This window comes from Adelges cooleyi, unplaced genomic scaffold, assembly GCF_023614345.1.
Source record: "Adelges cooleyi isolate 19-005CV unplaced genomic scaffold, UGA_ACOO_1.1 ACOO_flye_CR_arks_rails_tigmint_CR_PRNA_23, whole genome shotgun sequence".
Lineage (NCBI taxonomy): Eukaryota > Metazoa > Arthropoda > Insecta > Hemiptera > Adelgidae > Adelges > Adelges cooleyi.
In genome coordinates, this window is record NW_026095893.1 from 11453133 (window position 1) to 11466902 (window position 13770).

Below are 13770 nucleotides of genomic sequence, written 5' to 3' on the forward strand. Positions count from 1 at the left end.
GCAACGACACGACGGATAGGTGGTATAGTGGTAGATGTATATAATAATATTATTGTATATTATAATATGAAAGTCCGCCGCCGCCGGTAAAAACCCGCTCGCCATTGCGCCTTCTACAACAATAATTATTATTATTGCTCCCGCCGCCGACCAAAGAAAGGGTAAGTCGCACCTTCGCCGAACCGCATACGATGGTGTTACACTCACGGGCTACGACGTGAGTTTTCGGGGTAAAAAACAACAAAATCCTTTCTAGTAATTTTATATTATATTAAATACTCGCGGTAACTTGTATTGCAATATATATATATATATATATATATATAGGAAATCTTTCAAACTGTTCAAAAGCGAAAAACTTGAAAACCAACAAAAGTTAAGCGATGAACGATTTTGACAGCTCGTTTACGAGCTGTGGTCTCGGATATTTATATTCAAACGAGTATATTATTATTATGGATATTTTTCAAGTTTTGTGTACCTACCCTGCTACTCAACTCTACCAACCTTTAATTAGCACAATAATTTAATTTAAAAAATCACAATTAGCCTTGAGTATTGTAAATGTTATAAGGGCTTAAGTCTTCTCCAGGTTATGCTTTACCATATTAAATTTAAAAAATGAGCGTATACTAAGTAAAATTAAACAAACACTAAGAAGAACTTTAATATATTTAATATTATATACATTATAAATTTTACATTTATAATAATTTAGGCTAATTTGTGATTTTAAATAATTTTACAATAAAATGTTTGTTTAGACGTAATGCTGAGAAAAACGTGACTTTCTGTTCCTGGTCTTTTCATTTATAAAAAAAATTGTTGTCTAATCGGTAAAAAGAACCGAGCAAATAAAAAAGTGCAACTATGAAGACAAATTGTGCATTTTAAATGTAAAATTTAAACTTTCTAGTTGTTATGTGCTTGGCCAATTGAGAAGCTAGTACTACCCTATTTGTCTAATATGTTATCGCACTTAAATGAATAATTTCATATGACAGAATATATCCTTAAGAATGATTCTGTTTTTAAAATAACATTCGGTTGCCGAATGGCTGATTTTTAGGTTAAATGCTAAAGCATACTCCATACCTATATCCAAAGAATAGTTTAAAAACAAGTTAAGAGTATCCACATTTCATGCAGATACATCAATACATGGATATGACCTGACATATAATTATATGATTATTTCCGATCAATAATCTCCTTGCGATATACTATAGTTTTAATTATAAGTTCTGGCCAAACGTTTTTTAGTGGTTTTATAATATCTGGCCTTAATCGATTTACTGTCAACATTTCTCAATATTTAACATTTCTCATAAATCAATTTACATGGTTCGCCAGTAAGTAAGTGCCTACCTAATAAATTCGTTTGACTATCTATATATATATCGTTATATCCTTATATTATGGAGTACCTAATTAGGTGTGCCTAATTTGGATTTCGGCGTACCTAATCTCTTATCTCTAATATATAATCACTTACAACCGCTAGATCGCGCCACACGCACAAATTTTCCTCGTTAAAGTTCAGCAAAATGCACGCACGCACAGATTATACGCCAATAGACATATTATTATGCATATCAAAATAAGTTACCTTATCTCATTTTGTCCAGACGCAACATAATACAAATATCTCAATGTAGATTAACAAATTTGAATAAAATAAACAACATTATTCAAATTAAACAAAATATTACTCAAGTCTCAATAAAATCATGGGTGAAAAAAGTTGGCTGCAGAGGTTGGTTTCAAGTATAACATTTTAGCTAAATACTCTAAAATATAGAAATATCGCAAGTTAGTAGCGATCTGTTAATTGTTTTTTTTGTTGTATACTAATGCTGATTTGCACAAACTTTATTTGGTTCAATGAACCGTATTTAAACTAATCGCAATGCTCTAACAAAGATTATAGAGTCAATAAAGTTTCATGCAATCCAGCACAACTGTATTATACTTGAATTACCAACCTATGAACAATATTTTATTTTTCATGATAGTCTGAACTATTATTTTTTTAAAGTATTTGTCCTCTTATTACTTAATACTTCATAACGACAATTTAAAAACTTGTAATTCTTAATTTACGAAAATACGGGCGAAAAATACAGCTGTCAACTTAGTGTTCAACCAGAAAACAAATTAGAAGTCGTTTGAACCACTGCTTTCATTAACATACTTACCGGATAATTTGATACAACGTCTGACAGTACCAGAAATTTGCAAATTATTTAACATTAGCTGCTGTATTTGGTAAATGCACCTTTGATATGAAAAATGATAAGTGGCGCTAATAACTAATAATAATATGGGCGGAACTGAAGTCTGAAGGCGCAAAACCACCATAAATCTACATGAGGTTTAAAAAAACGTGTGACATAATTCAACGTTTAATGTTTATACTTTTTTATAATACAAAGCAAAATAAAAAATTAATATTTTAAGTAATTTATATCGTGGAAATATTGTAAACACTAAACATAATATACAATGGGCTGTTTATTTTTGTTCTGGTGCGATTTTTTTTTTCTAAAAAAATGCTCTTATTTTATTATTCGTGTAGTAAATGTATAGATGTTAAATCATGGCCGAATGTTACTCCATAACGCCAAAATATTTAAAAAAGTTCACCTTCTCTTTAAATCAAGAATGACGCCCAATAAATGTACATTTTATCAATTTAAAATTACGGCAATAAATAACTTTACAAAAATAAGTGAGTTAGTTCCAAATAGCTGTTTAAAAAGTTGATGAAATCGTTCGTTATCATTCAAATTTTAGTAGAACTTAAAAAATCAAAAAAGGTTGCCATTTAGAATTGTGAATTATTGTCAAACAGTAATAACACAGGCCATTCAAACGTTTTAAATTATTTATGGGGCTACTGAAATACGTTTAAAATTGTATTTTTACAATTTGTTTTTAACAATTAATTTTATACTTTAAAGCCTGGGGGTGCTATTTTCGTGTATCGATTGGATACAGCGGTAATTTATGTATATGTACATACTACAATAACGTGATAAACAACAGGGTTATCAAATTTTGGACTCGCAGTAGAGTTTAAAACCGACGTGTTACGGTGCGTATACCTATATTTAATATATACACTGCGTTGTTTGTCTGGTTTGTATGTATATAGTAAAGAGCTGATGCAGCCCAAGCAGGAATTAGCAGAGCATACCCTGGTTATTATTCACGATATGTTATCTGAGGGGACTGTAATACCGGCCGTCGTTGTTAGGGCCCCAAAGGGATTTGCTACTGGACTGCGTGTGCGGAGGGACGCGGCGGATAGAGGCTGATGTCCGAACGGCGGGATCCTTGAGAAGGGTACTTTGGCCGGGCCGCCGTCTTACATGCATATGGACAAGGCGAACGGACACAACAATGAGAAAGAGACGGCGAGGAAGTGAAATGCAAATTACTGCGACGCGAGCGGCTGAGGTGGCGTTCGTACACATCTATCGTTGTAAATACACACTCTCCTACACACACACACACACACACACACACACACACCAAAGACCCGACTGATCCCTTTTCCGTCTCCTTCAGCGGCCACCGCTACCTCACAAAGCTTCCTCTATACCGATACCGCCGTCCGTTGTACCCGTATTGATTTATACATTGTAGTAGACACATACACACGCACACAGTCGGACAACGAGGATGAGATGCCTTCGAGGAGATAATTATTATTGTTCGACTGTGTGTCCTTACGGTGTTTGCGTCCTTTCCTTTATACACAACCGCCGTTTCTAACCCCCGCCCCCGCCCATCACTGTCGACCATTCAAAGTATTGTCCGAAACAAGACCGACCGCACGGTTTCTCCTCAACGCAGAGTAAGTATATTTAAATATATAACATTGATCTTCATAAGGCGATAAAATTTAAGTACTGGACGGTCTTGAAAGTTTCAAATTTTATTTTAAAACATTTTGTATTTAACACTGGTCAGTATACATTCGATATTTTTGTCTTAATTCGATTTTTCTAATTAAAATTATTGTTGTTGTTAGTTTGGCTTCGAGTCGGAGCTGAGAAGGTCAATTTTCAGCTCATCCGCTTATACTACCCACGATAATTTTGTGACAATAGAATTATCAATGATAAGTTTTTATATTTTTTGTATTTTTGTGTGTTTATTTGGTTACTGTCCATATTTGTCGTATTTTTGGACCAGCCTGCCAAGTGACTCAACGTAATCTGTAACATCCCCCACGCACATATTGTCTACTCTTTTATTACTATTAATTACGTTCAACCATAATAGCCTTCCTCTATAAGTCTTTCGTTAGACATTAATTTATTTTACTGTCTTTTCTCTTTGTTGACCCTTTATTGTTTCATTCCTCATTATATGCACAACCCAACTAGATTTGTCCTCAATCAATGATTTATATAAGTGATAAAATGATGATTAAACGCTAAAAAGTATTTTGCATCCAAAATATCGTTGCTAAAACGTTACCAAATGTATACATCAAATCAGTACTTAAATTTCTTTAAGGCTTAAAGCACACGAGTGTCATGTCCATTTTTTTTCAAAATCGTGATTTTTAGTGTCCCTGAATTTGTGATAAAAAAACTGAATCGAATAAACACCAGTGATATGTCCTTTGTACATATTTTTTTAAGAGCTCAAGAGTTAAATTCTATACCTCAAAACCATGTAAAGTGGACTACTAAAAGTGCTAACAAAGTGTGCTACAAAGCACACTTGTGTGTGAACATTATTATTCTTATTTTTTAGAAGTTATAGCGAGTCAGCTATACTAGCAAAACACGTTCGGGTTTCTCGATTATAGATGGGAAGGAGTTTTATCTCAACAGTTGAATTTTAAAATTACAATTTCTGATCGATTGATATGTGAAGACATTGTTCTAGAGACACCGTTTGGAAGAATGGCCGACTACAAATGACTTCCCAAGTAAAGGATCAATAAAAGTGTCGACTCGATATGACCATTTTTCTCGAAGTTATAGCGAGCTTAAGTTTGAATTTGAACAATCAACAAAAACTACGGAATAAAAAAATTAACGACAGCTAATTTTTTATTTTTCAGTATGTTATAACTTATAAATTAGATGCCGATTAATCAAACAGACGTCCGGTTTTAGTAAAATCAGCACATATTACTAATCACTGCCTGAGAAATGAGAATGAAAAAAGTCTGTCATGGTTTTGAAAATGTCCAGGATCACGTATGAATATTTAATAAACATCACAATATCAATAGTCAATACAATAAGTAAAAAAATAACATTTTGTGATAAATATCTTTAAAATGTTGACCTCTTAGTTGTATAATATAAGTGGTTTCTTATAAATTAATAAAATTCAGTTGAATTTCAGATAAGACTATAGTTCATTCACAAATTTAACCAAAACTAAAATTACAATAAGTGTTTTTTGCATTTAAAATTAGTCCGAGTTAATTTTCTTAAGGGTAAAGTCTATCCACACTACTAGTTACATCTACCCTACCAATTTTTAACCCTTAAAATATCGCTGAGAGGAAAGTGACTTCCTGCATGCTCAAACCCATAAATACTTCGGTTATAGTCCAGAAACGCAGTTGGGTCACTATTAATCACTTTGATGAAAAAACTATCACAGTATAAACACACTCTGAAGAAGAAAATCATAGTTTAGAGATTAGACAATTAAACAAAATATTATAATTATAATGTCAATTTTTTCAGTGGAGTCTAAAAATACATAATAATCTATACCCATAATATTACTATGTGTACATAATGTGTATGATATGATATATGTCTATAATAATGTGTAAATACCTAATACCTATATATAATAAAGTATACTTCAATCAAACTAAATGTTTAAACCTTTTATATCTAAAGATTCAAAATTAATAATACATTTTTTCTTGTGATTTTATCATTTTCAAAATGGCTTTTGTTGGACTACGTCGTGCCCTATCCTTAAAGCCGCTGACTATCATTATGCTTCATCTTCTTTGTCTGGTGCATTTAAGAACAATTATACTAATATTCTGCATCCACAGTGTCCGGGGTCTTCTACGCCCTCATTTAGCTTCAATCGTTCCTTTTAAGGTAAGGTTCAGGTATTTTATATTATTTGACTTGCAAGATATACACGTAGTATGTTAGTATATATACTTTTCCTGAGCTGATAATTTGTTATTATTTATTTTAAGACATGCTGGTTTGTAACATTATATATTCATGGATTTGGTTGGGCTAGTTTCTTTAATCTTTATGTAAATACTTGTAATTGCTATAAGTTATTATTTCTCCGCTACGTTATATTTACTTTTAATTAAGATTTAAGCCTCTCTATCACATAACACCGCGCCAAATTGTAATTTTAGTGGTTATCTAGATTTGTAAAATGGTATAGACTGCGGAGGAGCTAACTTTGACCCCTTTCTCCCCAAAATACTTTCCAAATAGATTTTTTAAATGACGTAGTATATTTTACACATATTTTGTACAGCTAGAATTATTTATTCATACTATGGGCTTTGATACCACGCAACAAGCAGATTATAGAAAAACCAATACAGTCACAGATTAACATTGAAGCTAAAATCAATTTGAGCTCTTATATAAAGTGTTGTGTCTGAAGTGGTTTTATCGGCCACTTTTAAGCAAATCGTCTGTCACTAAGTGCGGTTTCCATTAGATATATTGGTACCTAATTTATAACATTAAATTATTTATTATTACTTGTATTGGGATATTATTATTTAACAAAAGAAAAAATAATAATAAAACAGAAAACTAGGAAATCTGTTCTATCATTGTAATAACTATTCTATAATAACATTTTGGATAATGGATATTATTATCACCTGTAATTATTGCAATAGTCGTTAGAGATTTTTTTAAATCAACACTATCTATAATGAAATGACGGTAACTGAACGTTAGAAAATACTTTTTACACTTACTACTAGATGTCTCTGTCTAATTAAATATGTGTTATCGTTTTTTTAATAAACGTTATCAGCTGTAATAATGTTATCAGCAACAAGTATTGAGTACAAACATTAATATTTAGTATTATCAATTTTTTACAAAAGGCAATAATTTCAGTTCTATTCTTTTTGTGATGCATTTGTATAATTTCCATTTTTCTAATGTAAATCATCTATTGATTTAACAGACAACGTACACCCACATTTATAAATCAGAATACAATTATGACTTAATTTAATTTAACAGCTTAATGCGAATCATGGGCTGTGCATGTGAAAAGCAAAATGTCACTATACAGGATAACAAGTACCATGTCATAGACCAAATCGGACAAGGGTAATTTATACCAATATCAATTATTATATTATAAACATATAATTTCTTCATCTTAAACTTTCAGCTTTTGAAAATAAATCAACAGTTAGAAAAATAATATTGTTTTAACATGTCACTTCAGTGTTTACAAAAAGCTATGTTTATTATAAAAACCCCAAACCATTTAAGATATTTAGGCTATGATTTGGATAAACATAAATAAACTTATATTTTTGGTAAATACCCACAGTTTGCTGATTTTAAAAACCCACTGAATTTTTATCGAGTTAGATGTTTGCCAACTCCATTGTCTGTTGTGTTAAGTAATGCATATTTATTTATGTTATGTCTAAAATAGCTGTAGGTGTAAGAACCAGTTATTTTAACTTTTCTGTGAATAACAATATTATTACTTATTAATTTTTATATTTTTTAGTGGTTTTAGTTCAGTATTCCTTGTTAAAAACTCTAACAAAGTGGAATATGTACTAAAATGTATTTACTGCCATGATGAGGGTGATCGAGAAAAAGCTTGGAATGAGGCTCACCTACATAAACTTTTTCAAAACAGCTATGATGATCAGTATATAATCAAATTAATGGGATGTAAAATGCTTGAAAAATCTACAGAGTTTTCAAAAACACCTACCGATACATTTCTCATGTTGTTACCATATTATAAGGTATTTAATTATTTGTTTATTGTGTATTACTTATAAATAATTATAAGTTTAAACCACCTTTTTCTTTTTTCAGAGTGGATCTCTCCTTGATCGTTTAACGTTATTTCCTAATCAAACAAATTTAAAACAAATTGTGCAATATTTTCGTAATATTTGTTTGGGTATAAAAGTATTTCATGATATGTCTTATGCACACAGAGACATAAAACCTGCTAATATATTATTTAATAACAACAATGAACCAATCATTATAGATTTAGGTGAATATATTTTGGCTGTATTGTTTTCTAACAGTTTTATACTACTCCTGAACTAATTTTTTTTAAGGATCTGCTGCCCCTGCCAAAATAACAATATCTTCACAAAAAGAAGCACAAAAACTACTCGATGAAGTAAGTGAAAGGTGTTCAATGACATACAGAGCTCCGGAATTGTTCAATATTGACATAGATTCTGTAATTGATGAAAGGATAGATATTTGGGTAAAAATTAAATGTTTTATTTAATAAAAATTAAAATCCTATTTAATTGTATTTGTATTGTTTTATTGTATCATTAAATAAATATAAACTTAGTTCATCTTAACACATTTGCTGCGACAGTCGGATAACCATCAAACTAACATTTTAATAGTGCGCCCTGTCAGTAATAACCGACATTAGGTTTATTCTATTAAATGTAAAGTGGGTAAAATTGTATTTTTATATACTATTTTCTACTATTTTTATCAATTTTATGTCCCATTAAACAAAGTTCATCTATTTTTTGTTACTGTCCTTGATTCGATGCTTTACTAGTTTGAAATACGATCGTTCACCCCCTTGCTCAGCTGTTGTAGTCTGAATATTTGGCCCGTTTTAACCATTTCAAACTAATTTATGGAGAGTCCCCATTGAAATTCCACCAAACCCAAAATAAAAACCATCCCAATATATTTATATTTATTATTTTTAATATTCATGTCTAAGTAAGAAAGAGTGCTGAGGCTGGTAACCACTATTTAGTATAAAAAATTATTTATTAAACTATAGTTTAAAAAAATATATTATCCATGGGGATTTACATAGTTAATAAATGCTTTAAGTAAAATATATCATCACCATCATCATGTAGCTTAACGGGCCATGAAGGCCCAACGCTGCCATCGTGAGATGGTTTCTTGATGAATTCGCTTCCGGGACGGGTCGTCAATCCGTCGCCGGAGAGGGGGATGGCGGTTCCTTTTTACCGGACGATTGCTCGCCCAGCAAACGGAGCGCCTGTGACCTAGCGTCGAACCGGCGCTAACACACTGCCGCCTTACCCACTCGGCCACTCCTCCTCATAAGTAAAATATATATTTAATAAAAATGAATTACATATATACATATTTACTAACAATATAATAGCATTTAAAAGAGAAAAAGAGCTAGAGAAGTATATAATTTACATAAAATGTATTGAAGTATTTACTAACTTGATAATCTTCGGATGTATCTATGTCTTTGATTTGTTGCTGAAGTATTGGACTCTGCAATGAATCCAAAATATATGCTTCCGAAAATGATCAAGTTAAAAAGAAGTTATTGTTTCATTGATTATGTGTGAACCATTTGGAGTAATTATTTAAATATGTTTAATTTAATTATTTTGGTACTGATTTAATTGGTTTATAGTCTTTAGGATGTTTGCTATACGCCATGCTCTACAAAAAATCGCCTTTTGACTTGGTGTATGAACGTGGGGATTCCGTTGCATTGGCTGTGATTAGTGGGAAAATAAATTTTCCATCATATTCTTGTGAAGTAAATTAATATATTTAGTAAATAGTGTATATATATTGTTACTGTATAAAACCATTTTACAGAGTTTTAACAATCTCATAATGAAAATGCTTACAACAGATCACCTCAAGAGGCCAAATATCGATAATGTTTTAGAATATCTTACCATTTTAGACGACTCCTTAAACAAAGATGCTATCAACCAAAACTTCACTTCACAAAAATATTTGTTTTGAAGACCATTTATAGTTTTTACATCATACAACTAAATTCATGTGCTGCTACATTGTATGCAAATTGTATTTAGGAATAACTTATTATTTTTTTTATATAACGATACTAAAATAATAACAATATATATATTTTTTTTTTACTCATTGTTTATATTTTCCACAAAAAGTGTGTTTAATATTTTATATACTTAAGTGTGTTGATGTAATTCTATACTATATTCAACAAGAATGAATCGCCACAAAAAACAAAATGTGTTACTCCTGGTTACCTTGGTACAACATGTAGTAACGTTTTTTTAGTTTTTACATTAGTACATTCTTATGATGAATATATAGTATGTATATTATATGTTTTACTTAAAACTAAAGGTAAGAATTATTATGATCATTATTATGATCTTATAAAACTTTCCGTATAACATTTTCTTAATGCAACATTTTTAGATTTAGGAATCAACTAAAAAAAAAAATCATATAATAACTATGGTCTATGATAAACATTTTACATTAAATTCAATTATCTTCTTTACAAACTATGCCTAGGTACTTCAAAAGGGTTTTTGTGCAAAAATAATACAGTTTTTCATTTTAACACAAAATTAAAAAACTTGTACATAGTACCACAAACGACCCAATAACTAAAGTGCTGACTATTTCAAAATACAATACCTATTAGTATGTTTGTAAAATACCTACATCATTGACCTAAATGTTGAGGACACTGGACATAGGTAATATATGATAAATTGAATAGATATTATTATAGGTAAATTTACTATTTGCTGATGTAGAAAGTAGATTCCCTTTTTGTTTTATCATGTTTTATATACATGAACAAAATTTTAAAAATGTTCCTATAATATCCTAGTACCTACATAGTATAAAAATAATCAATATACATTGAAATGAGGAAAATTTATTTTTACCTTCCAAATTAGGTGTTGAATGTTAGTTAATAGAAATTAAATGTGAACTATATCAGACTACAATTAAATATAAGTTGAATGTACAATGGAAATAAAGAGCTATAATCATCCCTAATTTTAAACATTTAATCAATGATACCCAATAAGGCTTTTTTGCAAGTAAGTTAATTTTTTCATAATATTAGTACTACCCTTACCTTTTCCAGTTTTTCATTCCTATAAACAAGCTAAGTAGATTAATGATTACTCGACTATAATTAATGGGTCAAGGAGTAAACAACTTTACAGCTATTTATCTATAAATTTGTTTATACTTTGATTTTGTAAATAATATGTTATATACTATACTTTCCTATAATTAAAAAAAACATATACTGATATACCTACTATACAAATAAAATATTTTTGAATGTTTCAAACATTTATGTGTTGGAAAACTTTCAAATTTAAGTTTGGTGCTGTAAATAGTTTTACCTCTGGACTCTTTAATTGTCGGCAATTATGATTATAATAATGCTATAATAATGAATTCAATTTTGACAAAATAGAAAGCGGACATATTTAATGGTTAGGTATTGTTTTATAATACATTTTATAAATTGTTATACTACTTATTAATTGTGAGATTATTATTATCAACTACCTATTATTTTTCCCATACAAATAGTAGTTATACGTATATAATATACTTGATACCATCCGTAGCGTAAGCACTTTATTGTGCAATAGGTATGCATTTACCTATCCAATCAATAATTAAAAAGTTGTTAATTAAAAGCTGAGTAACACTCAGATTCACACACATTAATCGTTATCACCCGAGAAAAATACTATTGGTCGTTTATTATTACTTTCGTTTTTAGATAAGTACATACATCGTAGTATATTATGTAAATAACCTATACCTATATGTTAGAATTTAGAAATAGAGGAAAATATTTGAAAATATAGAAACTTTTAGTCAATGTCCAGCCATCAAATTTCTAACCTCAATTTTAGCAACCGCTGACTTTTTATTTTCACTTTTTACTCATAATTCATAAATAATGTGTTTACAAGTTTCAACTTTCAATGTAAAGCTAAGAGAGTATTGTTTTTAATACATTTTTTTTTAATTAAAAAATCACATACACTTCATATGAAGAGCTGCGGGAAAAAAGATCAATGTTAATTTTCTTTGATTCTGAGAAAAACATGTTTTTAATTTCAAAACGTAATACATTTTGCCTGTATGCCTAAACTTCCGGCGGTCGTTATTCTCGACTAATCTGTTTTTTCCCTGGTTCGAGCGCATAAAAGATACTATACGTCAATACAAATAATTTGATACCAAAATATAATTTTCAAGTAACGCTTTTGCAAATTTTTGTAAGTAACGCTAATAAGTAATAACTATAATAACACTGGTCAACAAAAATTCACTTTTTGTGTGTAACATGAAAACTTTTGACTGATTATATTAGGAATAAGGTTTAGACTTTAGTATAATATAATTGATATTAAAATAATTTGGATACGAATAATTTTATTGTAATAAATGTGGGTTCCATCCAAATCATTGGAATTCCAAAAGACGTGATCTTTTTGCCCATTCAGTAAGAAGCCCCCACACATGTAACACAACAGATGTGATGAACCCACACTTTGTCTTTTGTCCGACAGGAATGCCAAAATATAAATTCATATAAAAATACAAATTCTTCATACAATTTTTTTACTGATAGTGTAAAATTTCTCTATCGAGGTTTAAAAGTAATTTCACCACAAATATAACAAAACTTGTCAGCTTCTTATTTATACTTTCTTGACATTATTCAAGAATCACTTAACTCGATAAACATAAAACACAACTACTTTACTGGAAAACAAAACACCTTGATTAATTTTACAAAGGCTGTAATCAAAACTAAGAAACCAATTTTTTACATAATATAGACAACAACATTATCTATGTTCTACCATCGCCCTTTTTTTAATATTTCAACCAGTTAATGAATAATTAATTAATTAAGAAAGGACTTTATTGACTTTTAAAAAAATGATATAGCGTTGGTTCTATTAGGTATATCGAAAAAATACGGATAGATAATTTTGTCATAAATAATATGTATGAATTTCTTTCCTTAACAAAATATGAAGCCTGAGAAAAATTAATTCGCGCAAAGCAGTTTTGAAGGAAACAAATTGTAATTTATCCTATAGAAATGACTGTGATAGTCTGACAAAAAATGGCAATCAACAAAGTATCCTCAGTACTGTAATTATAAGTATGCATTATAGTTCAAACACTAAATTAAAATTTTTCGAAAAGTTGCCTATGCTTTACTCCTTAGAAATGGCCGGTGTGGCGCCCTCTTAATAACTAGTTAATATACCTAATGTGTCCATATTTTCTGTCATTTTTAAATGAATGTAGGGGCGAAATGGGAAAAGCTACTTAGGATCGCGTATTACATATCTATTGAGAGATAAGTTATGCAAAAGAAAGAAGTATATCTTGATAGAATTATGAATTTTAAAGGATAGTTTTTGTGACTTAAAAGTAAATTGAAAGTTTTATTATACGGGCAGTGTTAAAAAGAAATTTAGAAGCACTTGCTTTTGAATAACATAATTACCTCAATCAGCTTTATTTAGTGTTAAAAAAAAAGGTAAATATAGGTACTTAATCTTAATAAACTATAGTTTAACATTCCAGATTGTTTAATTGTACTGCCAGAGAAAACAAAACGTTTTTTAGCATAATTTTCATTAAATTTTTTTTTCGGTCTGCCTAAGTAGTATTAAAAAAAGTCCGAGAGTAGTGGTGACTGGTGGTTGAAGAGTTGTTCAATATTCAAACAACCAATTATTTTCAATGG

The 13770-nt window shown here is 29.8% G+C and overlaps 1 protein-coding gene across 2 annotated transcripts; it reads left to right on the forward strand.

Annotated features, from left to right (window-relative positions):
• Window positions 1–7070: 7070 nt before the first annotated feature.
• On the forward strand, window positions 7071–10123 carry LOC126835500 (serine/threonine-protein kinase 16). 2 transcript variants are annotated; one of them, XM_050568139.1, is made up of 7 exons: window positions 7071–7325; window positions 7390–7627; window positions 7741–7987; window positions 8061–8247; window positions 8315–8469; window positions 9643–9771; window positions 9834–10123. In XM_050568139.1, the coding sequence occupies exons 2-7, from the start codon at window positions 7596–7598 to the stop codon at window positions 9984–9986; spliced, it is 903 nt and encodes a 300-aa protein (XP_050424096.1). In that variant the 5' UTR covers window positions 7071–7325; window positions 7390–7595; the 3' UTR covers window positions 9987–10123. The 2 variants fall into 2 exon arrangements, with proteins under 2 accessions (XP_050424096.1, XP_050424095.1); XM_050568138.1 differs by lacking the exon at window positions 7390–7627.
• The last annotated feature ends 3647 nt before the right edge of the window (window positions 10124–13770 follow it).